Source organism: Cavenderia fasciculata (assembly GCF_000203815.1).
Source record: "Cavenderia fasciculata unplaced genomic scaffold Scf_Dfasci-F-a-25c12.r2-5, whole genome shotgun sequence".
Classification (NCBI taxonomy): Eukaryota; Evosea; class Eumycetozoa; order Acytosteliales; family Cavenderiaceae; genus Cavenderia; species Cavenderia fasciculata.
Window position 1 is genome coordinate 619,561 of NW_004457729.1, and position 26,248 is coordinate 645,808.

Sequence of the window (26,248 nt, forward strand, 5' to 3'; positions counted from 1 at the left end):
TAATTAAATGTTTAATATGGTTTTATTGATTTCCAATTTTTGAAAAATCCATAGCCAATTGAATTTGAGGTGGTTTTGATGGTAATTTAAGACCAACCTCTTTTTTGTTTGCGTTTTCGACACTTTGTCTGATCGATTGTTCCAATAGCTGCTTTTGATCGAGTGGCAGATGATTGGAAACAATCTCCTTGAATTGAGGTTGACTAGTAGCAAATGAAATTAAAGTTTGAAGAGCTGAATGATGCATAGTTATCATTGGTGATACCATTGCAGATGTTGATGAAGAAATCAATGTTGGATTTAAATATAATATTAATAATTGAATGATTGGTAATAATATTAAAATTTCTAAAAAAAAGTTATAATAAATAAGTGATTCTTTTGTACTTGTTTTTTTAGTTTTTTGAACATACTGTTTTCTGGTTGAATAAATGATAATGATAGGGTATAGATTTTAATAATTTCATTATTGATATCAATTTCCTCTGATTGTTTTGAATTGACAAGATTTGGTGGTAAATAGAGTACATTGTGAAGACTACCAAATATTCCATTAATTAGATGAGATGTTACTTGATAGACTGGTGTTGGTTTTCCATCTTGCGATAAAGTATGAGAGGATGAAGAAGATAAAATATTTCGAATGACTTGAAGATGATATAATTTTTCCTTTGTACTTTTACTTGGACTAGTAATGGAATCATTAAAATATTTTACAATCAATTGAATTTCTTCCTTTTCAATTTGACTCTTGTTTGTTATCAATGTTGATAATAATAATAATAATCCTTGTGATGTTTCATTCCTAATAAAAAATAAAAAAGACAAATATTAATAAAAGATATAATAATATTATAAAGTATTCTAAGATTACATACGATTGTAAATATTCAATAGTTGTTTCCAAAGATGCTTTTTGAATTGCAGGTTTATCCTTGATATTATTTTTAAAGATTGAAATTGCAAATTGAATGGCAACAGACATTAGATTTGGATCGGTTGATTTTGATAAACCATTTAATATTGCCAAAAGGAAAAGTGGACTGTACAATGTAGATTGTTCATCATTCATATATTTACAAATATAATTACAACAATTGTAAAGTTTTTGATAATATTTTTTGTTTGTTATATTTTCTGCATAAATATAAATTGGTTTAAATATAATCTTTAATAATAAACTAAATATTGATTCTCTAAAAATTAAAAATACAAAATATTAATATATATACTTTCTTTTGTTTGTCTCTTTTCATTTCTATTCTATTCTATTTACTCTTTAATTAATTTTTCACCAAAACTTTGGAATAAATTATGAATGATATCTATAATGTGTTTATGAATTTTCCAATTTTCAAAAGCATTTGAACGAAGTAGGATTTGACAAATTTCATCAATTCTTTCAATTGGGAAATCTTCCAAACGTAAATGATTGTTATTGTTGGACTCTGTTGCTGGTTGTTGGAAAACAAGAGAGATGGTATCCAAAGTGATGATCATATTTTCAAGATTCAAGTTTCTTTCAGTTGGATCTGACAAGAACTTTTCTTGAGGAATGATGGAAAGACCGAGGATAACATACAAATCATCGATGGGAGTAGTTTCCTTGAGAAGGATTTCCGTTGAACTGTCCTTGCCATCTCTTCCCTTGAGCCAAAATGGAGTATGAATTAGAGAGGCTAGTGCCTTGGTGATGAATGGATATGCCTCTTTAAAATAATCGACCGACTCTGTGTAGGTGAGTGGCGAGAAGAACATTGGGTTGTAGAGCGCATAGATGCTTGGCGGCTGACTGACCAACAACGAGTACTCTTTGAGGAATGTGACCCAATGTGCGCGAAGGTGTGGGAGAATGGGCTCAAACACGCTGCTGAGAATGGCCATGAGTGGCGGCTTGGCAAGACACAGCAGATAGAGCTGTGCAAATGTCTTGAGAATGGACAGTTGGACTAGAGTGGTTGCCTTTTCATTGTAGAGCGGGAAGTTGAGTTGACGTAGCTCTTTGACACTCGATGTCAATAGATTGGTTGTTTTCTTGAGTGCTGCCTCGTCATAGTGGACAGAGTTTTCAACAAAGCTGACAAACACCTGACATCCAATCGAGAGGAGTGTGGGTGGCGCATCAGTCGAAAAGGCCGGTCTGAGAGACGACATAATTTGTGCTTGGTAGAGCTCGAGCAAGAGATGTCCCTCATAGTCTGGGTCAGGCAACTTGCCAAAGTATTCGAGAATGTCACGCAGCAAGAGAATACCGACTGGACGCATCGAGTCAATTTGAGATGTAGCCGATTTAAAGGCAATTCCAATCAACTCGTGCAAGTGATTGACCAGTGACAATGTGTTGGCAGTAACATTGATCGAGTTGGCACCAGTTCCTCCACAAACAACCGATAAAATTCTACGAACACATTCAATCGCAAACACCTTGGTTGACCATCTATAAACATATTCAATCTTTTGTTCCTTGGTTTGATCGGCAACTACTTGCACATCCTCTTCCTCTTCATCCTTTTCCTCGTCTGGTGATACTGTTTTACCAGGAGCAGTTGCAGATGATGTCGATCCAGACATTTCTATATTGGTTGGTGACACTGTATCCTTTGTCATTTGTTTACTTGACAAGATAATATTCAAACATAAATTCAACCATTGTGATGGATTTGAATTGTTTGAAATATTATCAATCACTGCATTTAATAATAATTTTAATTCTTTTTGTAATTGTGTATCATTTTCAATATCAAGCTATAAAATAAATACATTAATAAATAAATAATCATATATTATTATTATTGTTATAATATTTACCATTAAAAATAATTCATCAACAATTTTAATACCAATTTCAATGGTTGATTTCTTTTGAAGTAATTGACGAAGACATGTGATGGAAGCAATACGTAGCATTAGATATGGACTTTTGAATTGTGATGTGAGATAGGGGACAATGGATTCATTGACGGTTGCGGGAGCAAACAGGATGAGTTTTTGTTTATAGTAGATTGATTCGACTCGTGTAGAGGGTGTTTCGTTCTTTTCAATGACGGCACATGTGGTGGTACACTTGCTGAGTACGTCCTTGTTGTGCTCGAGCTCTGGACCGAGTGCTACGACAATCGAGTTGACGATACGACCCAACTGCTGGTATGGAGGACACCCAGTATCACTCACCAACAATGTTTGTAAAAGTAAAAGGGTGGGAGATGCAAACGAGTTGAATGCAAACCCACTACACGATTGAATAGTGACATAGAGTGCGTGTAATGCGTATGATCTGACTTCCCAAGAACTATTATCTTGTGCCAATACATGCAAGTTTCCAATAGTTGCTGGTAGGTATTTCTGTGACATCATAGCACCAACACTACGTTGAATACAACCCATTACAAATCCGGCAGCAGATCTCATTTCAGTTGCTACTTCTTTGGCTGGTTTACGAACAATCTCTGTCAATGTCTTGAGAATGGCTGCAGTGATATTATCACCTTCGATACGACACAGTAATCCAAGACTCTCAGCAGCGATTCTTCTAAGCAATGCGGATGATGGTTCGCTGACATATTTCTGAACAAATCGTTGAATACTACTTCCAACATCACTCTTTCCAAAATTGCTTCCAGTCGATACCATACTCTTCAAAATATAGAAAATAACAGTCAATGAATTGATTTGCATAATCAATCTTTGTTGTGCATTTGGACATTCCTTTATACAATTTGCCAAATGATCCAATAATTTAGTTCTATGTCGATCTGGTTGTGCAATAAACAATGCTGTAAATTGTTCAATTGAATTATTTACTACTCTAATTTCAAGGTTTTGAGTCTAAACGAAAAATAAATAAAATTAATTAATGAAAGGATTTTAATTCTTTTTTCATTTTACTTACAAATTTAGGTAGGAAACAATCATTAAAATTTAATAATGATGTAATAGATGAATCTTGAGTTGCTAATGGTACTAAAAACTAAAATTAAAATAAAAGAGAATATTAGAAATATTATTTATGATTGTTGTAAATATATTTTTTTTTTTTTACCATTGAATCAAATTTATAATGAATTGAAGTAAAATCTGGTTGAATGACATCTTCATCATCTTTGGACAATAAATAGGGAATCATTGTATTTTGACAACCATCTAATAGGAGGGAAGTGACAACAGTCATTAAAGTGGTGTGATGAGTTGCATAAGAGGATGGAGGTAGTGCCAAGAAAGCCTTGATTAAATTGGCTTCCAATAGTTGTGTGAGTTCATTGGTTGATGGTTGGAATGATGAACTGATGGCTGGCAGCTCAGAGACTGTCTTTAGAGTGTTGCCCAAGAATGAAACGATCGATGCTACAATCTTGGAACCCAACAATTTCTGATGATTGACGATAAACGAGTGCAATGGCATCAATGCATCAGCACGTGTCTTTGCAAAAATAACAATGTCACGTTCAGCAGTTGGATGAATCGTAGTAATATTAAAACATGATTTCCAAAATCCAAATAAATTTGGTAATATCGATTCAATAAAATTGACACTCATATATTTAATCAATGAATTCATTATAATCCATCCTGCTTCTAATTTTGATAATGTAACTAAAAAATAAAAATAAAAAAGATTAATACTTTATGATGGGATGATTTAATTTTTCTTTGCATACTAGCTGGATTTAAGAAATCAGGATTTGATAAAAGTGATGAAGCAGTCTTTGTAATTTCATTCATTAATGAAGTTGGTACACCAAGATCTGATTTTTTGAGTGATGAGATGAGTCCGCTAATACCATATGCGTGACCCTTGACAGAGTTGGTAATCTTTTTAAGAGGTTCTGGTTGTACATTTGGTTTATCAAACTCTCCCAACGTCTGATTCAAGTTTTGTAGACATTGTGACAGATACTTTGAAGTTTGTTTGGGAATATTGGTCACCAATGCACGCAAACATATAGCTGACCATTGTCTAATCGATTGATTCTTGTCTACCAACAACCCAAATAAATGATTTGATAAATCTTCTGCTTGTAATATTCCACCTTCCCCTAAATCAAATAATAAATAACTAAAGAGTATAAAATTAATTAATAAACGATAGATTTGTTTAAAATTTATCAAATTACCTTAATTCTCTTAGAGAAACTAAAACAGTTAATTCATTTAATGTTTCAGATTGAGAAAGAATATTGATAAAGAATTTTAACATGAGTTGTTGACCATTTTCAGATACCTTTTCGCCTAACCCATGTCTAAGTATATGTGAAATACATGTACGTGCATAAATTTGATCGTTTACAAGTGCCAAACTCTTATTATTACTCAATAATTTAACCAACAATGTTAATACCATATCAACTGATTTCTCTAAATCCAATAATTTAAGATTCTGTAAAAATGATGTAATTGAAATAGCCATATTAATCTTGAATTCTTTTTTGTTTGATGAAACTAGAAAATAAAAAAAGGAAAAAAGTATTAATATAATAATCTTAAAATATTGTTTTGTTTTGTATGTGTATTCTGTATGTACCATATTGACTACCCAAATAATTTAAACAAGATTCAAAAGTCCAATGATTTTGTTGTTGTTGATTTGTTTTGGCGGCACTTGTCGGTGCAAATACCTGTGATTGTTGAGCATCTTTATATAATAGAATAGATAATGCCAATCCCAATGTTTCAGCTGATTTCTTTGAACATACTTGATTTTCATCTTCAAATCCCTAAAACAAAAAGAAAATAAATAAACAATCTTTTGGATGTTTCATCTTTCTTTTTTTGTTTCTTTCTTACTTTTAAAATAAAACTAAGTATTTTTTGATCAAATGCATCAAGATGAAATTTAGAATCACTACTATTATAATACTTTAATACTGGGATGAGAGTATTGAGACTTTCAACCTTGAAATCCTGAATGAGGAGGTGTGGGGAGGTGGTCGGGTTCGAGGTCAATAGACTGGCACTCGACGACACACTGTAACAACTCTTGATCAATCTAAATACTTCAAGATGTATAGAGTTGCCAGCAGCCTGTACACTCTCTACTGCCATAGAAAGTGCACGAATCGATTGACATCTTAATTCACCACTCTTGATATGTTTACTCAACAAATCAAATATATCTGGTTGAAATAGAATAGCAAACGTTTTACTATTCTTACATATAATTCCTAATACTTCAATTAATGATCTATAAAACAAACAAACAAACAAACAAATATTAATATTAATATTAATATATTATAAAATATATTCATTTATCTTTAATGCTTCTTACGATTTAACTGGTACAGTAGTTGTTTTAGCACGAATGTTGGTAAGGATGACTTTAACGATTGAAGTTGATACTTTTGAACCTTGTGGATACTCGAATAATCTTGCAAGGATCGATCCGATGATGTTGGCGAGTGACGACCCCGTAGACTGAGCCAAACAATTGCTTAGCGTTTGAATCCATTTCGAAGCGATACTGTCAATCTCTGTCTTGTTCATGCGGTCGAGTAACACTCCCACATTGGACAGCACGTCAAACTTGAGTAACAAGTTGTTACTCTTTGCACCATCTGCTACTGCTTTGACAAGTGATACATAATAATTCTCTAATAAAGTTGACGGATTTAAACTCATCCTCTTTCTCTAAAGTTATCTTTCTAAATATACACACACACTCGATCTATCAATCAATCTCTTTTCTTCTACAACTATATTAATATATGAATTGAATTATAACTATCTATCTATCTATTTATATATGTATGTATGTAATGAATCGAATATCTTTTCTGATTCTGAAATTCACAACTAGTGGGTATCAGCTTTGAAGTTGGGTGTGCAGAGGTACAGTTTTTCGAACTACTTTGTTTCTATTTTTTTTGAGAGATAGATAGATAATGTCAACTACAAATACAAATAATAATACAAATGATGGTAGCGATATAGATGGTCATGTAATACACTCAATCATTATCATGGGTGTTAGTGGAAGTGGTAAATCAACTATTGCATCATTACTTTCAAAAAGATTAACAGACTTGCTTGCTGTTGCAGGTGATGGAGGTGATAGAGGAGATGATGTTCAAGAAAGGTTAGAAATCAACAAACAAGCCAAACAATGTAAATTTATAGATGGAGATGATTTACATCCAAGAAATAATATCATAAAAATGAAGAGTGGACAAGCTCTAAACGATGATGATCGTGCACCGTGGTTGGCTAGAATCAACGATGTAGCATACAGTCTAGCAAGCAAGAATGAGTTGGGTATAGTGGTCAGTTCAGCTCTAAAATCAAGGTATCGTGACGATATTAGACGTGATAATAGAGGTATGGTATTTATCTATCTCAAAGGTTCATATGACTCTATCCTCGCACGTCTAACCGCACGTTCCAATCACTATTTCGGTGCTACTCTTCTCACATCACAATTCTCTGCTTTGGAAGAACCATTAAATAATAATGAACCAGATGTAATTACAATCGATACCGATAGTATAATTGGAATAGATCAAATAGTTTCACAATGTATCAAACAATTAAATCAATATTGTATAAATTATTATAAAAATATAAAGAAACAAGAATAGATTAAAAAAGAAAAAGAATGGGTAAAGTTACAATATATATATATATATGTTTATAGATATTATTATTATTATTATTTTTTGGAGGAGATATATTAATTATTACTATTAATTAATTATTAATTAATTAGTTATTATTACTACTATATTATTTTAGTATTGCAAAGGAAGAAGATATTATATTATTATTATATTATTAATATTTTGATTTGATTTGTTTTTTTTAGGCTTCTTGGACAGGTTTCATTTCAACATCACCTTTTTGTTGTTTGGGATCAGCGGTTTGTTTTTGTTCAAACAATTCGTAGATTTGAGTCTTGTGCTCAGAGATTTGGTGTGCAGCGATATCGTTACGATGCATAAGTCTCTTTCTTCTCCAGGTGAATGCCCAGAATATGAGTGAAAGGAATCCAGCTCCAATAATGAAAAATCCAATATACATTGCTGTAATCTCAATTCCTAATTTAACTTTGAATGGAATTGGAATATTGATACATCCAACTCTAAAAAAATGAAATTAAAAATAATGTTTAGGTTAGGGAAGGAAAAAAAATAGATGGATGGATGTGGATGATACATACAAAATATAAACTAAACCTCTAGCCAAACCATTACACAAAAAGATAAATACTTTTAATGATTTTCTTGTCCATCTATTTCTCAATTCTGCATAAAGTATCATAACTCCTGTCATACTATAAAAAGATTGATTAGTGAATAATGGAATGGAAATGAAATGAAGGTTGATTCGATGGTTGATAACATACAGACCAAAAATACCAATAACGGTAAGTTGAAGTATATTTACAGCACTTTTATCTTTAGTTCCTACTATCATGAAAAATGTATATCCTCCCATAGCTGTTTGGACACCTCCAGCTACCAAACATAATAATCTAATTACTAAAATATATTAATTAATATTGAAATATTAATATGTTTCTCCAATAATAATAATAATAATAATTAACATACATAAAGCAATGGTGAATACACAACAACACCATAGCCCGCATGGTTCCTTTGATCGTTTTAAAGGAGGATCATCAGGCTTTAACATTTCGACAGCGTGCATCATTTTCTACGGTGAAATATTTAGAGTAGTTTTAATAATGATACTGTTATATATATAATATATATATATGTAGGTAAATGGAATTGGTTAGAAATAATAATAATAATGGTGTATATAATATTTAATGATTGATCAATCTTACCAGAATATTATATAAAAAGTGTAAATATTAACGAATAAATAATAATAAATAAATAAACCAAATGAATGGAATAAAAATCAATATATGTATGATGGGAATATAGATAGTGAATCGATTTGAATATGTATATTAGTGTTTTGCGCAGTTGTTGTTGGTTGATTTTAGGAATGGAATAATAATCAATGAGAATTATTTTTTTTTTTTAATGTGTCTTTAAAAACATCTATTGGTATCAGTATTCATCAGCTATTTATATTATTATTATTATTATTATTTGTTTTAATATTCTTTGTTTTGACCACTATATTTGATTGGATGGGATGGATGGGATGGTTGATTCGTAATAATCACTGTTTCCTTGTTCCTTTTCTTCCTGTCTTTTTGTCTGTCTGTCACTGTGTTGTTGCAAGCTAAACTTTTATAAATAAATAAATGTCTTTCTTGCTTGCTTGGATTATTATTATATGTCAATAAAATAAATAGTTAAGAAATACATCGTCACTCACTCACTCACTCACTTTACTCACTCCAAACAGACACAACAGCATGGAGAATAAAAATTAATTATTATTATTTATTTAAAAACAGTGTGTGTGTTTAATGAATATATGGTGTGTGTGTAGGGGTCAGCCTAAAACATATAACACTGTGGGTACCAATTCCAATCCAGACAGTATGCCTCATTTTAATGTGTATGGATCGATATTTTTGTGCAAACCCCTACAATCCACCCTACCCACAACCCTCTCTTCACACCACGATTCCTGAAATCCAGTTGGACGAAAAGAGGAAATTGGTGGTTGAATCGAAATAGTCAGGGTTTATAAATAACAATAATAATAATAAATAAAGATACATACATATAATATAAAACATAATATATTTGTATTTATATGAGAGTATCCAATGGAAATATATATTTCATATCATGATGAAGTTGATTGACGATGATCATCGATCGATATGATATTTAAAAAGTATTTCCAATATTCTTGACTGAAGGATAATATATTTAAATATTGATTTATATATTTGTTGGATGGTTTGAAACTGTGATATGGGTTTGATCAAAACGTACACTACCAAGTCATTCATTATACTATTACTATTACTATTACTATTATTACTATTATTATTATTATTTGTTATTTGTTGTTAATAGATTGTTGTTAATAGATTGTTGTTGTTGTTGTAATATTACTTTTAGAGGTTTTGGTTTGATTTTTCATCTATTTAAAGATGAGAAGAATAATCGTCAATGATGAAACGATCCATATTTGTAGTACTTGATTCTTCATCACTGTTTTCATAATCCACCAAGAGACTGGTAGTGTCGACTTCGATTTGTCTCATCTCTCTTGATTTGCGACATCTAAAGACATGTCGCTCGAAAAACTCTACATAGTGACTGACAAATCCTTCATTGAATCCATAGACTATACAATTGAGGAACCCCTGAAGTGGCTGTAATAATAGTTGAAAGGCAAATAAACTGTACATGGGACGCTGAGGATCCGAAAAATTCTGAATACTATTGATGATCGTTGGCAACTGTGACAATGCAAATGCCAACAAATAAAATGATACTATAATATTAACTTTGGAAACTAATGAATTTGAATGTTGTGATACTTTCCATCTAAAATATAAATAAATAAATAAATAAATTAATTAAATGATTTGATTGATTATCTATCTATCTAATCTATTACTTACCTAATACAAATAAAAACTACAAGATTAACAAAGAAAACTACAATAAGAGGAAGATAATAAAAGAGCCTAAAGAAACTGGTTGGGTCTGCGATAAAGCACCATGAGCCCGTCCGACCATATGCGCCAAAAATCAAAGAGACCGATGTTGAAAAGAGAGGAATACCCCAGCATACATAGTGATAGTAGCGGAGGAGATAGTTTAGTTCGTAACGGTTGGTGAAAAAGACCAAAAACAACGATATAGAGATACACATGGTCCAAAAGTAGGATGACGTCAAAAAGAAGAGTAATCCCATACCTTGCATATCACACAATACATTGCTTCGACGTCCAAACGGTAGATACGACAGCGCAGACATTAAATCGGAAAGAGAAAGATAGAATATCAACTTTGTCGCAAACGATCGAATGTCTTTAAATAGTAGATATGATACAATGATAAACAATGCGCCTGCACATCCAAGTGAACTTGTCACATAAACTATCTTGTCCAATGATGCTATTTGTTCATCTGTGAATTGTTCTGTTGTTGTAGTTGTTGTTGTTGTTGTCGTCGCCGTTGATGATGATGATGTACCATTTGAACTATTACTATTACTATGACTATTAGTTGATATATAAAATTGATCTATCATTTAACACTAGTGTTGTTGGTCGCTATATTACTATTGCTATTATTACTACTATCAATCATATATGATATATATATAATAATAATCACATATGAAATGAATGTTGTATAAAAGATAATGAATTATAATATATTATAAATGAGAGTGAGAGAGATATGTGTAATATATACAATACAATATTATTAAACACAAGTTGACCCTCCTTGATAGTGAAAAATGTTTATTAATTTTATTAATCTTCATTCGAGTTTTCTTGGTCATTCAAAGCGATTTTATTTTTCGAGAGAGAGTCCATCCGCGGATGAGAGAGTTACAACTACAGATAGTAGTAACAAAGAGATACTTATATAATAATAAACAAATATCATCCCTTATTTAGAAATTAAAAAGAGAGGAGAGAGAGAGAAAGAGAGAGAAAGAGAAAAGAAAAAGAGAGAAGGAGACAGCTGGATTGCAGACAACAGCAGTTGTACTAAAACACCACCGACTGCAAGGGTTTAGAACCTCAACAACATATAGAGAGTATCGATAGAGATAGAGTAGATAAGAGGATATCTCTCGAAAATGGGACATTCATCTCAAGCCGATATATCATCATTGTCTAGAATATTCATTGTTTTGGTATTTGCTTATAGTATACTTGCACTTGTACCACTGATTCAACTGGTTCGAATTTATAGAGCTGGATTCCCAATTAAAAGAGTCACAACTCAAAAGACATTCCTTATATTATTGTTTATTACGTGTACATGTATGTATTTAAAACAAAAAAGATACACATAATGATTTTTGTACTAACCTTTTTTTTCTTTAGTCCGAACAACATTCTTTACTTCATTGGTAGTATCAAATTCTACAAAGACAACATTTGATCTTGGTAAATTCTCCAATGAATACTTTACCATTCTCGATGATGTTGGTTGTATTACATTTTTCTTTACATTTTGTTTATTAATATTATTTTGGTAAGTTAATCAAAAACATGAAACATATCCTTATAATATAAGTATATATATATTAATTATTTTATTTATTTAAATTTAGGATTGAAATTGTTTATCATGCAAGAAACAAGTTGGATTTCTATAAGAAAGTGATCAAACCAGTATTTTTCGCTTCGGTAGCATTGATTTATATCATTCAAATTGTAATTTGGATTATTATTGGAGTAGCACCAATCAATCGTGACACTATGGATAATGTCGATAACACTTATTATGCTGTCATTTCCTTTATTGCTGCTGTTGGATTTTTATATTATGGAGTTAAATTATCGATCAAATTGAAAAAGAATCCAATCAATTCACCTGGAAAAAAGAGAAAATTAATCGAAGTTGTATCTTTTACTATTTTATGTACATTTTGTTTCCTTAGTAGATCAATATTATTTGTTATTATTAGTTATTTTAAAAATTTCAAGGTAACCCTTAAACAATCAACAACAAAAAAAACAATGGTAAAAAAGATTTATTTATTAATTTTAATTTTATTTTTATATTTGTTTAGGTAAATGATATATCAATTTCAATTTATTATGGTGTTAGTGAAATTATACCATCCATATTTGTAATTATATTATTTAGAAAGATGCCACCCAAACCTGCATTGACACCAACTTATCGTGTCAACGTAGGTAGATATTCAACCATCAAACCAGATTATTTCCCAAATGATGAAGAAGCAATCAATTCTATTAATAATAACAATCCCAACAACCAAAACAACAACCACCAAAACAACAACAACAATATTATTTTAATTTAATTTACATGTAGTAATTGTGAGATTAATTTTATTGTTTTTTATAATAATTTAATAAATACTTAAAAATATTTTATGTTATTTTTTTGAACAAAACAAAACATTTGAATTGTGAAACGAGTGAATGGGTTACCAAGGATTTGGACCAAAATGTTTATAAATGCAACCATGATTTTGTGACATGAAAGAATTGACAAGTTGTGCTCTTACTCCTATAACCTTTTGGTCATTGTCATCTGATGGTAGATAATGAGGATCTTTGACAGCATCTTGAATAATATTATTTGAACCTAGAAGTTTTTGATAGATTGGATCTAATATTCTTGATGCACCATCTTGGACTGTTAGGGGTGCTTCGTTGATAGCGACCTCAGAGCCAAATGGTTGCATTTTAGTGACCCATCCAGGATCGACTGCAACGACGTAGATTTGTTCTTTGATGTATTGAGTTGCAATTGATTTGGTCATCATGTTGAGTGCTGACTTTGCCATATTGGTGTGAACATGGAACCCAGACTCTTTACCAGAGAATGCTCCTTCTGGAGACGACACATTGATGATGAAACCCCATCCCATACCATTCTCGTGGATTGGTACCAATGGAGTAGTAGGTCCTCCTCTTCTTTTTTCTCCTTTACCATCCTTTTCATGTTTACAATTGGCACCCATCAAAGCAGACAAATTACGTACCAATACAAAGGGAACCGATGCATTGACAACTTGAACCTCTAACATTTCAAGTGGTGATATCTCTTCAATCTTCATATTCCAACTTGTTTTGGTACGTAAATCCAACTGTTCACCATGTTCATCAGTCAAATCGGTTGGGAACAGTGCAGTGTTTTCTTCATCTACATCTTGTTCATGTAATACCAATTGTGTCATTTGTGCAGATATTTTTGAATTATTTGGTGTTAATGGAATGATTGACAGTAATTTGTTACCAGCTTCAGATACTGCTCCCATATTATTATTATTATCAATATTATTATTATTATTCGTTAAATTAATTGAATGAGTATTATTAACAATAAGTTTTTGTAAATTAGAGTTGGGTAGTGCTGATAGAGTTGTTTCAGAGTTACATAGACTATGATAATAGGCACGTGGTCTACGAATAGTTTGTGCAGCATTGTTGATGAGAATGTCTAATCTTGGGAATGTCTTTTTGACATATTCAGTCAATCTGTCAACATCTAATAAATGACGTAGATCGATACCATAGACATGTAATCTATCCTTCCATTGTTCATAAGTAGATTCCTCTGAAAAACTCTTGGCTGCATTGTAAGGGAATCTAGTTGTTACCATGACCGTAAACCCACTACACAACAATCTAACAGCTGCTTCATATCCAATTTTAATACGACCACCAGTTACCAATGCATATCTCTTTCCACTAGCACAACTATTATCAACTTTGATTTTATCCCATTGATTCCATTTCTTATTATTTGTTTTTCTACATTTTGTACAAACAAGTGGGTCTGGTTGTTGTTGTCTTGTATCTTTTGTTGTTGTATCTTTCTGTTCATCTATTATTTTTTGATCACCATCAATATTCATTTTAATTTCAATACCACATTGATAACACTTTTCCTTTCTAAAATGTTTGTCATCGTAATTGTACTTCCAACTAATCTCTATCATTTCATCTAGGATATCGGCACGATACCCGATCGATAGGGGACTATTGTATAGTGGTGGTGGGTCAGACGACGAGATGACGGTTACAGCCGGTTCGGAAGCCAATAGAATATAGTCGAGTGTTTCAAGAGTGGCAATGTGTTGACCGTATGGCAGATTCGATTCATCATAGTGGAATGGCATTTCTTTGATGCCGTCACATCGTGGGACATGCTTGCACACCTCGAATATGAGAGTACCGATCCCTCTGGCATAGTACTTTTCACAACGATGTGCCGATATCTTCCATTCGGCTGGTCCAATCACATTGTATCGATTGTTGAATGCCCAGAACCCTCTGTCCATCGTGACAATGTTTTTGGTTGGTGGGTCATAGATAAAGGTAGCGATATCCAAGTCACAATAGACCAAGTAGTCTTGTGGACACGACAAGATGGTTGTGATGATCTGCACGGGACGGTATGGGAATAACGGGAGGATCGTGACAGAGCGGTCAGTCTTGATAATACGGTACTGCACGGGGATATTAGCTGTCACCTCATCAATCAATGACATGACACGTTTCTTGGCGTCTTTGGCAGACTTGGCAATGATAAACAGGTCAATGTCACCAGTTGCCCAATGACGATTCTTAAAGAAACGGTTGTAGGTCATTGCGTGATAGCTAGTGTCGTCTTCCAGCGCCAAGTACTGTAGGATCAAGTTACGAGGATACAGTGGCAGCGATGAGATGGCGCGTCTGGCCCATTGCAACTGTTGCCAAGCATCGAGACAGTCTTGTGGCACGGGAAACAATCCACTAATCACTGCACCACCAGCCACTACAACCTTGCAACCTTGTCCGTCATCCCAATCGACACTCTTTAACATACCCATTGTAAATACATCAAAAGTGTCTTTAAAGATGGGGTATGACGGTACCGACACACGATTAGTGACACGGTGTTTGGCGGGATAGTATACTTGAGCATACTCGGCATCATCGATCAACTCGTCCTTGAATCTAAGCGATCGACTACCATCCACCGCTTGGAATACATCTAGTAACGGACACAATTCATCTGGGTCACTTGAATAATCCAAGTCACGATGATTTGATGGGATACGACAATTGTTACTATCATACACTTCATCATCATCATCTGAATGTTCATCTTTTGGTTTTGCAAGGTAAGGTCCACCAAGTCTGTAATTAAAAGCATTATCATCATCTTGTTGATTATTATTATTATTATTATTATTATTACTATCAATACTATGATTATTTTCAAAGAGTGATACAAATCGATGTTTGAGTGATGACAAGTGACGTAGATTGATTTGATGAAACAACAAATTGTTGAATAGAACCGGTACGTATGGTTTGAGATTGGCTCGTGTCATGAATATCTCTTTCAGCGCAAGTGCATTGTCTGGTTTCAAGTAGCCAAGCATCAAGAACAAAAAGTTCTTTCCACAAGTTGGCAATAGACTAGTCTCAAACAACTTGATGATCTTGTCAACTATCTTTTCCTTTGGTATGTTGTAACTCCCCATATGCGAGTCTATCATCTTTGCAATATATTTTGCATTGGTAACATCCAACTCTCCATCCTTTTCACTTTGAAATTTAACTGTACTTTGAACAGCTAAAAAGAAAAGTAATAATAAACCTTGGTTAGAATACAAATACAAAGCAAAGAGTAATGTTAACTAACTATCTATCTATAACTTACAAGTTTCAAATGACATTGATATCTTTATCTACAGAGTTCTCTCTCTATCTGTCTCTAAATAAGTTAAATTAAATCGAAAAGAAAATGAATGTTGAGTTTGTGTACATTTTTCATTATTATTATCGCTCATCATCCAATGAAAATTTCCTCGAAATCTACTCTATTGCTCTTTCAAAATTACATAATACTATTTGTGATAGAATATAGTTATTGTTATGTATATCTATCCACAGAGTTTGGTATTCTTTTTCTTATTGTTGGTTACTGTTAACAGTGATCAATACCCATCTATGATATGAGGTCGTAATCGTAAGGGCGTGTCCCGCATATCTCCATTTTCCGTGGTTCTCAAACAAAAAATCGACTTTTAATCAGATTTTTACGACTTTCTTTTCCACTGGTGAATCTCAAAGTTCTCACTGCAACAATAGCTCGACAAGATAACAAGTCTGAATCAGTTCTTTTTAAACTTTTAGATTAAGATAATCTTATTTATTTATATCTGTATATATCTATATATATGTATCACTAAAATAATGAAGAGTAATAAATATTTATTCAATGTTATGTTGACAAAGGTGTTGGTATTGGGGTCACTCATATTTTTATTATCGACCTTTTTAGTTTCAGCGCAATTATTAGAACCTGAAGAACTTATGTTTGTTATTTTTATTTTAATCATCACCACTTCACTTTTAGAATCTAATTAATTAATTAATGTGTATCTTTCTATCTATCTACTACTACTACTATTAGTTAATTCAGCAAAATGGTTAGTTACACAGTATCGATTAACACTTGCACTCACACAATCTGCGATATGTGGAGCTACAAGCATGTTTACTTGTCAGGGTCCTGTTGATAACTACCATATTACAAAGATGTATGTAAATCTCTCTCGATTGAGATCATCATCATGATCATCATGATTGAAAAGTTGACTAAATATATATATATTAATATATTCATTTATTATTATATTATTATAGAAACTTAGCAAGTGGACAAGAACCTATTGTGAACCCTGGGACATATCCATTATTCTATTTACCAGGGTTGACCGATATCACACTTCAAAAAGTGTATCCATTGGCAGACCCAACTCAGAACATCTTGGAAATGATGAGAAATCTTACAGCTGTTAAAAATATTCGGTAAGTTGAACCTATATACTGGACGATGATTTACATATATATACTGGACGATGATTTCTAATATCATTTTATTTTGTGACCACTATTAATAGATTAATCAGTGAAGAGAGTGCAACAAGTATGCCTGCAGATTTTTCAAATAATCTTAAATCTTTACAAAACTTCAACTCTGTTGGGTGTCCCTATACATCAGTTGTCCCATTCTTTAACGGATCTACTGTTGATCTGGTGGATATTTACCGATTGGAACATCTTGCAATTGATTCATCACTTTATTTACCAATGTTACGACAATTGTCTGTTGATCTCACCCTCCCAGCTCCAGAGACATTCACTTTTGAATCGTCATCATTTCCACAATTAAATTATCTGTAAGTTGATTCGACCACATTATTATTATTAGAGGAATTATGACTAATATTATTATTATTATTATTTGTTTTTATAATAGTGACATAGTAAATGATGGTCAAATCCCAACCATCATTATAAATACATCCTTAACTCTCATCTCTGTAAAGAATACAATTGTAACAAATTATTTCCCATCCAATGTTAGAGCATAGTAAGTTTTAATCAATCAACAAAATATAATAGAATTTAATACTAATTTAATTCATTTTAGAATATTAAGTCAACAATCAACTATAACTGAAAATTTAAATCAATATGTTGGGTTGGAATCTTTGTAAGATTAAAGATAGATATATATAAATGTGGAATTCTAAACTAATAATCATTTATTTTTAGGACAATTATAGATTCTTCAGATACATCACCTTTGACATATTACCCTCCCAATTTAAAAAGTATGATCTACCCAATTGACAAGTTTACAACTTTTCCAACTACTCCACTAGGATCTAAAACAACCACTTTGTAAGTTTATTTGTCGTCGTTCTCATCTATAGATTTATTTATTTATTAATCTCTTTTTTTAGTGGTTTACAATTTAGTAACTATGTAGGAGAAGTACCTTGGAACTTATTTTCCGGTTTCGATAATCTTGTTGTACTTCTTGATCAAAGTAAAGGAATCAGTGGAGTTGTTCCAGAGTCATTTTGTTCAAACAAATTGCTCATCAAGGGTACTAGTATCTCAAGTGTACCAGATTGTTATTGGTGTTTTGTTAAAGATCCAACTGTATTCCAAACATCACTTACCATTTCGCCAACTTTTAGTTGTAGTATGTAAAGAAAGAACAAAAAAAAAAAAAATAATATAATAACTTTATATTTCTTTTTTTTACTCTAAATAGACATGACAATTGATAATTTTGATATAATTACAGTAGGAGGAAATGGTATTTTGAAAGGTAATTTGATAGGTTGGGGTAACATTGGTAGTGGTTATGTTCTAAGTCCTAAAATTGCAAACAAAGAGTTATTGTATGTATAGTTTTAAAACATTAAATAGGAATCGATATTTATTTTAATTTTATTTTTTAGATTTACAAAGAATTCAGCAGCTTATGGAGTTAAAACACCAATAACCTTACAATTAAATCCGTATTATTCACAATATATTTTTAATAATTTTACCTATCTAGAGGTACAATTCCAAGTATCAACCTATACAATGATACAGGTGCCAATGGGAATCTATAGATTCTCTATTACATTTTTACAAGATATGCAACAATCTATTCCATATCTAACACATTCGATCCTATTCAACAACAAGACTGGGTCATGTAATATTGTAAATATTGTAGGCAGTACGATTGAATGTGATCTTGCAGCTCCACTTTATCGTTCAAAAACAAATGATGTATTCTTGTCAAATGGTTTTTTTAATCTTTCAAATAATTATCCTCTACCTACTACCACCTATCCATACATTCAATCAACTTTTGAAATCATGGTGCAAGTCGGAACAGAGCTTGCCTTTTCCGGAGTATTTGGTCCAGCTGCCGAATCGGCACTCATCTACATTGATGGCAATGCTACCAATTGTATCAACTCTGGTGTATCTACAAGTGGACATATTACTTGTCGTACAACAAGTAATATTAATGGTGGACCTACAAATGTGACCATTTGGACAATAGATGGTTTTGCAAGTCCCACATTTACACCAAATTATCAATCTCCAAGAACCAACTGTCAACAAACTACCTCTAATTGTTCTGGTAATGGCGTTTGTAATATTAATGGTCAATGTGATTGTAATAATGGTTATTATTTAAATGATTGTACAAATAGTATGTAAAAAAAAAATAGACAAAAAAAAAAGAAATAATATTAATCTTTTTATTTTTATTTTAGGATATCCAATTATTTCATCTGGATCAGTTGATTTGAATGATACAAGATTAATTAGTTTATTTGGTGATTTTGGACCATTTGGTCAAACAAATGCAACAGTATTTGCAAATAATACTTTAAATTGTTTGGTTACTTTTAAATCACAACAATCTATTAATTGTACTTTGCCATCTATTCCATCGGTTGGATTATTATCATTTACAGTTCAAGTAGATTCTATTACTCCAACCATTGCAAAGGATTTAATTTATATTTATCCAAATAATAATAATAATAATACTGGAGGTAACAGCAAAGAACAATGTGAAAAGGAAACTTTCAATTGTCATGGTCATGGTGTTTGTGATGATAATGGAGTATGTCAATGTTATCCTGATTATCAAGTTGATGATAATTGTTTAACAAAAATAATCAACAATACCAATCAACCAAACAATACTGCGCCAACACCCTCATTTAATATTGATGGTTTATCATTTCAATTTGAAATGATTGCAATTCACCAAATAGATATTGATAATCAAATAGTATTTGAATTATTGACAAATAATTGGATTTCAAATATTACAAATAATACTGATACAACTATTGTCAATTATCAATTAAACAAAACACTCGACAACAACAATAATAATGCTACAACCATCACATCAACTATATCATTTTCAACAAAACCAAGAAATATTCCATTTGGATCACAATCACTTCAAATCAAAGCCAATTCAATTAAATTGGCAGTTAATATTAGTCAATGGAATTATCAATCAGCTTTATCAACACTAAGAGTTTTATTTAAAACAACAATCAATAATAATCAAAGTGTAGAATATGATTGTCAAGAAGAAGAGATTCAAAGTTTAACATTTGATCAAATATCAGACTCTATTCAATATCTCAGAGTTGTCAAAGATAATATTCAATTTACAGGTAGATTTGTAGATTATGTATTATCAAATGGAAGAGATGCATTCTCTAAAACATACCTAATCAATCAAACCAATGATATTGATAATTCAAAACAATCAAATATAATCATTGGAATTGGTATGCCTCAATGTCAATCATGTATATTAGATCCAGATTTTACACCATTATTAATCGATAAGAGTAATGATGGTGGATGTGACAAGAAATCAAATACATGGAAAATAATTGTTGGTGTTGTTATTGGTGGTGTTGCTTTGATTGCTATATCAGTGGCATCAATTATGCATTTCAAGAAAAAGAAATTATTCAATAGACAACAAAAAGCAATGAGCGCTACACTAAAAGCAATGAAATAATAAAAAAGAATTTTATAATATATTTTATTGATTTAAACAAACTTGATTGAACTTGTTTCAAAAATTCTATTAACTTGCCAGCTCCATTGAGGTTGATTTGGTGATGTTTCACCAGAATCGAGCAAATTGTGGCACCATCAAATCAACCTCAATTTCATGGTGTAATATTGAAATCTAAACCTGTTGGGTTCTTTCTTTTCCCAGTCATTTTCTTTGTTAGATGCATACCGTCAACTGTTCTATGGTTGTATGGTCACCAATTATTTTGTATAGTGGTAGTCATGTACATTTCTTCCTCTTTTCTTTTTCTATAATCTTTTGAGAAAGATTTTTGATATGTTGAGGTCTCTACCCTCTTATTTATTATATAAAATTATTTATGATAAGTGCAAAGGTAAAAAATGATAACCAAAATTGATTCAAACATCAGGTCACCCCCAAATAATAAAAGAATACTAATTTTATGATGATCAAATTGGCCACCACTAAAAAATGGTGATGTTTTTTCTTTCATTTATTAAAACCCTTTCTCTTTTAAAAAAATAGAAGTATTACAGAGTACTAGTACACACATATATATACCAGAGGAAAATTTCTTGATCGCAAGGACAAGTCCAGAAACCTTTTTGAAAGAATGGAAAAGGTATCTGGAAATAAAAGAACGGTTGTGAGTAGGCACTATCAATCATTTTTCAAAATCAATTTATTTATTTAGAGATACCCAAAAGATTACAAACAGATCTTTACAATTACTAATTCACAAATCAAACTCATCCTTGTAACGACTGAATCAGTCTACTATACGTCAGAAGATATTTTTGCCATTTCTCTGCGAGCAGGTAAGTTTTATCTAGACGATTTTTCAAAATAAAAAAAAACAGATATTTTACAATGGATATCTCCGATCTTGTTAATTTTTTTGTACTACACTGATCATCATTCGTTCTTCTTTAAACTTTCATCATCAAATAAATCATATGATTAATATTATGTCTAGGAGGTATACACATCAATTATTTGGTCTTGTTACCATAACAATATTAATATTCTTTTGCAGTTCAATCAGTACTGTTGGATCACAACCACTTCCCGCAAATGAGCGTATGTATAACGATACTCAAAACAATTTTACACTTTTCTAACTATTTTTATTATTATCTCTCTAGTTCTTTCGGCAAATTGGTTAATTAAACAATACTGTTTGTCAATACTACAGGATGAAACATCGATATGTGCAGCAACACCAATATTCACTTGTGAATTGGTTGGTGGTACTGCTCCGACAGACTATCATATCACACGAATGTAAGTCATATAAAACAAATCTTAAATAGAGACAATAAAACAAACTAATCCAATCTATTAATATTATTAATATATATTCAGATCTATTCCATTAGGAACAAATACAGCTAATCAACCTGGACCATTAGCAAGTTTAGATCTTTCTGAACTAACCTCGTTTATCATTAATGGACCCGCTTCCATTTCAGACCCCACACAGAATATCTTGACAAAGATTAATAATCTTCCAAAACTTAATTACCTAGAGTATGTAAAACAAATAATAATAATAATAATATTTAAATATTAAGCTCATCAATATATTTACTATTATTTCTATTTTTTTTTTTAGAATTACAGCAGATCAAAGTGCAATTAGTATGCCAATCAGTTTTGGAAGCACTCTTCCAGCTTTGAAAATTTTTCATTCCTCAGGATGTCCATACAGATCTATAGACGGATTATTCTTTAACAACTCTGCCCTTAATACCATATCCATTGACTATGTCAACTCTGTCAATTTCGATTCTTCACTCTATCTACCCGATTTGGTTTCACTTACCATTGTCACTGATCTTTTGGCTCCAGGTAAAATATTTACTTTTGAATCTTCCTCTTTTCCAAAACTATATACAATGTATGTATCAAAAAACAAAAATATAAAGTAAAATTAATTAATAACAATCTCTTTTTGTTTTTTTTATTTATTTTTAGTACATTAAAAAATAGTGGTTACATGTTGACTCTTGCTTTGAAATCCATTACCACATCTAACTTGGTATTGATCAATACTCATTTAAATTGTTATTACCCTTCTTCTATCACTGCAATGTAAGTAGTGAAAATATAATATATTTATTGGTTTAATTATTAATAATTATTCTTTTTTTTTTTTTTTTTTAGTTGATTTTGGAGGGTATGATTCTACAGTATCTCCAACTTTTGATCAATTTATCTCTTTAAAATATTTGTAAGTAATCTTGTTCTTTATTTATTTAAACCTTTTCTTTATTTCTCTAATCTAATTATTTGTTCAATTCTATCATTTTAGATATATGAGAAATGTATCAACTATCGTTATTCCATTTGCATCATATCCTCCTTTATTGACTTCAATCATTTTTAATGATGATCACTTTACATCATTCCCAAGTATTCCTCTTGGTTCAAACTTGAAACAAATGTAAGTAGAAACTAAACAAAATATTATTAATAATAATAAGAATTTTAATTTATTCATTTCTATTTCTTCTTTTTTTTTTTTTAGGACTTTACAGAATAGTAATTTAAATGGACAAGTACCTTGGGGGATTTTTGCCAATAAATCCAATTTTGAATTAAATCTTCAAGAGAGCGAGGGAATTGTTGGCTCTGTTTCCGAATCATTTTGTTCAAACAAATTATTTATTCAAAATTCTGGTATTTCTAGTGTTCCTGGTAAAGTGATATTAACACAAACAAAAGTATACTTTTATTTATTAACTTTTTTTTTTTTTATTTTAGATTGTTTTTGGTGCTATGTTTTTAATCCAAGTATATTTCAAACATCACTTACGATTTCACCAACATTTAGTTGTAATATTACCTTTGAAACAATGGATTTGGTTACAAATAATGGTATAACACAACTGAATGGAAATAATATCGGGTTTGGAAATAGTGGACCAAGCTATATGCTAACCAGTATAATTGGTAACAAAAAGTTAGAGTATGTTAAATAATAACAATAATCAAAAGAATAATAATAATGGGTTTATTTATTAACTTTTTTTTTTTCTATTTTTCTAGTTTAATGATTTCACCATTTATTTATGGTATTAAAACACCTATAACTATAGAAACAGATTCTTATCATTCAAGTTATAGTTTTGTTTTTACCTATTTGGAGACCGTATTTACTTATTCATATCATGAAATGAATCAAGTTTCAAATGGAGTCTATCAATTTAACTTTTATTTTATTCAAACTCTTGAAAATACCTTGGTCGATCTAACCTATCGAGTCACTTACAACCAATCAAAAGAATGTAAAATAGACTCTATTGCAGGTAATTCTATTAGATGTAATATTACAGATAGACTATATCCCTTATCACAAGTGTGGTTTGATTTTTCAAATGGTTATGAAAATAACCCTTTTCTTTATGTTCCCATTAGCAGTATGAAAAACAAAAACAAATGATCTCCATTTTGATTTATTACTAACCTTTTTTTATTTATTTATTTATTTAGTTTATCCAGTCATTTTAAGTCATGAAATTGGTGATTTTATTACAGCCGGATCAATTCTTTCATTTTATGGAAAGTTTGCAATTGAAATTCCAAAACTAGTTGTTATTATTGATGGCAATTCAACAGTTTGTAATGTTAGTGTAACTAATTCAGGTCAAATTGAATGTACGATACTGCAAAATATCAAAGGTGGACCACAATCAAATATTACAATATTGACAGATAATGGGTTTACAAGTGAACCTTTATTTGTCACTTTAAATACTCCCTATCAACAATGTCAACAAATCTATTCAAATTGTTCGGGTCATGGTATTTGTAATTTAGATAATGGTCAATGTGATTGTAATCCTGGTTATTTTTCAACCGATTGTTCATTATTATGTAATGTATTAAAAAAAACAAACAAACAAATATAAACTATAATATTAATATTTATTTATTATTTAGCATATCCAATTATTTCATCTGGATCAGTTGATTTGAATGATACAAGATTAATTAGTTTATTTGGTGATTTTGGACCAAATAATCAAACCGATTTATCATTATTGGCAAATAATACTTTAAATTGTTTGGTTACTTTTAAATCACAACAATCTATCAATTGTACTTTACCATCTATTCCATCGGTTGGATTATTATCATTTACAGTTCATTTGGATTCTATTACAGTTTTGGTAAAGGATTTAATTTATATTTATCCAACTAGAAATAATAATAATACTGGAGGTAATAGTACAAAAGAACAATGTGAAAAGGATACATTTAATTGTCATGGTCATGGTATTTGTGATGATAATGGAGTATGTCAATGTTATCCTGATTATCAAATGGATGATAATTGTTTAACAAAAATAATTAATAATACCAATCAACCAAATACAACAGCACCAACACCTTCATTTAATATTGATGGTTTATCATTCCAATTTGAAATGATTGCTATTCAAGAAATAGATATTGATAATCAAATAGTATTTGAATTTATTGACAAATAATTGGATTTCCAATTATTACAAATAATACTGATACAACTATTGTCAATTATCAATTAACAAACCTTCGAAAACCAATAATTAATAATAATAATAATAATAATAATACTACAACCATCACATCAACGATTTCATTTTCAACAAAACCAAGAATATTCCATTGGATCACAATCACTCAAATCAAAGCCAATTCAATTAAATTGGCAGTTATATTAGTCAATGGATTATCAATCAGCTTTATCAACACTAAGAGTTTTATTTAAACCAACAATCAATAATAATCAAAGTGTAGAATATGATTGTCAAGAAGAAGAGATTCAAAGCTTAACATTTGATCAAATTTCAGACTCTATTCAATACCTCAGGGTGATAAAAGATAATATTCAATTTACAGGTAGATTTGTAGATTATGTATTATCAAATGGAAGAGATGCATTATCTAAAACATATTTAATCAATCAAACCAATGATATTGATAATTCAAAACAATCAAATATAATCATTGGAATTGGTATGCCTCAATGTCAATCATGTATTTTAGATCCAGATTTTACACCATTATTAATCGATAAGAGTAATGATGGTGGATGTGACAAGAAATCAAATACATGGAAAATAATTGTTGGTGTTGTTATTGGTGGTGTTGCTTTGATTGCTATATCAGTGGCATCAATTATGCATTTCAAGAAAAAGAAATTATTCAATAGACAACAAAAAGCATTTAATCAAAAATTAAAAGCATTAAATCATTAAAATAAAATGATATCTTTTTAT

At 30.8% G+C, this 26,248-nt stretch overlaps 8 protein-coding genes across 8 annotated transcripts; 4 read left to right on the forward strand and 4 right to left on the reverse strand.

Annotated features, from left to right (window-relative positions):
- Window positions 1-22: 22 nt before the first annotated feature.
- Window positions 23-6,615, reverse strand: DFA_00567 (uncharacterized protein; the record flags this gene model as incomplete). The annotated part of the gene is made up of 14 exons (XM_004358499.1): window positions 23-348; window positions 414-805; window positions 879-1,196; window positions 1,277-1,709; window positions 2,217-2,745; window positions 2,809-3,825; window positions 3,890-3,967; window positions 4,040-4,590; window positions 4,656-5,053; window positions 5,112-5,436; window positions 5,519-5,711; window positions 5,782-5,898; window positions 5,992-6,178; window positions 6,266-6,615. The coding sequence occupies 14 exons, from the start codon at window positions 6,613-6,615 to the stop codon at window positions 23-25; spliced, it is 5,214 nt and encodes a 1,737-aa protein (XP_004358556.1).
- A 263-nt stretch (window positions 6,616-6,878) lies between these two features.
- Window positions 6,879-7,571, forward strand: DFA_00568 (gluconokinase; the record flags this gene model as incomplete). Its single annotated transcript, XM_004358500.1, has 1 exon — window positions 6,879-7,571. One exon carries the CDS (start codon window positions 6,879-6,881, stop codon window positions 7,569-7,571), a length of 693 nt encoding a protein of 230 aa, XP_004358557.1.
- Window positions 7,572-7,791: 220 nt separating this feature from the next.
- DFA_00569 (uncharacterized protein) lies at window positions 7,792-8,646 on the reverse strand (the record flags this gene model as incomplete). The annotated part of the gene is made up of 4 exons (XM_004358501.1): window positions 7,792-8,071; window positions 8,150-8,263; window positions 8,336-8,471; window positions 8,544-8,646. 4 exons carry the CDS (start codon window positions 8,644-8,646, stop codon window positions 7,792-7,794), a joined length of 633 nt encoding a protein of 210 aa, XP_004358558.1.
- Window positions 8,647-10,018: 1,372 nt separating this feature from the next.
- On the reverse strand, window positions 10,019-11,136 carry crlA (cAMP receptor-like protein; the record flags this gene model as incomplete). Its single annotated transcript, XM_004358502.1, has 3 exons — window positions 10,019-10,221; window positions 10,318-10,424; window positions 10,502-11,136. 3 exons carry the CDS (start codon window positions 11,134-11,136, stop codon window positions 10,019-10,021), a joined length of 945 nt encoding a protein of 314 aa, XP_004358559.1.
- Window positions 11,137-11,697: 561 nt separating this feature from the next.
- On the forward strand, window positions 11,698-12,897 carry DFA_00571 (uncharacterized protein; the record flags this gene model as incomplete). Its single annotated transcript, XM_004358503.1, has 5 exons — window positions 11,698-11,767; window positions 11,835-11,888; window positions 11,948-12,098; window positions 12,178-12,589; window positions 12,640-12,897. The coding sequence occupies 5 exons, from the start codon at window positions 11,698-11,700 to the stop codon at window positions 12,895-12,897; spliced, it is 945 nt and encodes a 314-aa protein (XP_004358560.1).
- Window positions 12,898-13,023: 126 nt separating this feature from the next.
- On the reverse strand, window positions 13,024-16,272 carry DFA_00572 (uncharacterized protein; the record flags this gene model as incomplete). Its single annotated transcript, XM_004358504.1, has 2 exons — window positions 13,024-16,169; window positions 16,257-16,272. The coding sequence occupies 2 exons, from the start codon at window positions 16,270-16,272 to the stop codon at window positions 13,024-13,026; spliced, it is 3,162 nt and encodes a 1,053-aa protein (XP_004358561.1).
- Window positions 16,273-17,378: 1,106 nt separating this feature from the next.
- DFA_00573 (uncharacterized protein) lies at window positions 17,379-20,960 on the forward strand (the record flags this gene model as incomplete). The annotated part of the gene is made up of 9 exons (XM_004358505.1): window positions 17,379-17,410; window positions 17,512-17,781; window positions 17,862-17,975; window positions 18,045-18,098; window positions 18,161-18,289; window positions 18,352-18,596; window positions 18,669-18,798; window positions 18,859-19,613; window positions 19,678-20,960. The coding sequence occupies 9 exons, from the start codon at window positions 17,379-17,381 to the stop codon at window positions 20,958-20,960; spliced, it is 3,012 nt and encodes a 1,003-aa protein (XP_004358562.1).
- A 989-nt stretch (window positions 20,961-21,949) lies between these two features.
- Window positions 21,950-26,227, forward strand: DFA_00574 (uncharacterized protein; the record flags this gene model as incomplete). The annotated part of the gene is made up of 13 exons (XM_004358506.1): window positions 21,950-22,061; window positions 22,127-22,265; window positions 22,347-22,511; window positions 22,597-22,881; window positions 22,959-23,047; window positions 23,148-23,214; window positions 23,296-23,427; window positions 23,512-23,681; window positions 23,748-23,952; window positions 24,033-24,403; window positions 24,477-24,860; window positions 24,927-25,453; window positions 25,691-26,227. 13 exons carry the CDS (start codon window positions 21,950-21,952, stop codon window positions 26,225-26,227), a joined length of 3,183 nt encoding a protein of 1,060 aa, XP_004358563.1.
- Between the last annotated feature and the right edge of the window lie 21 nt (window positions 26,228-26,248).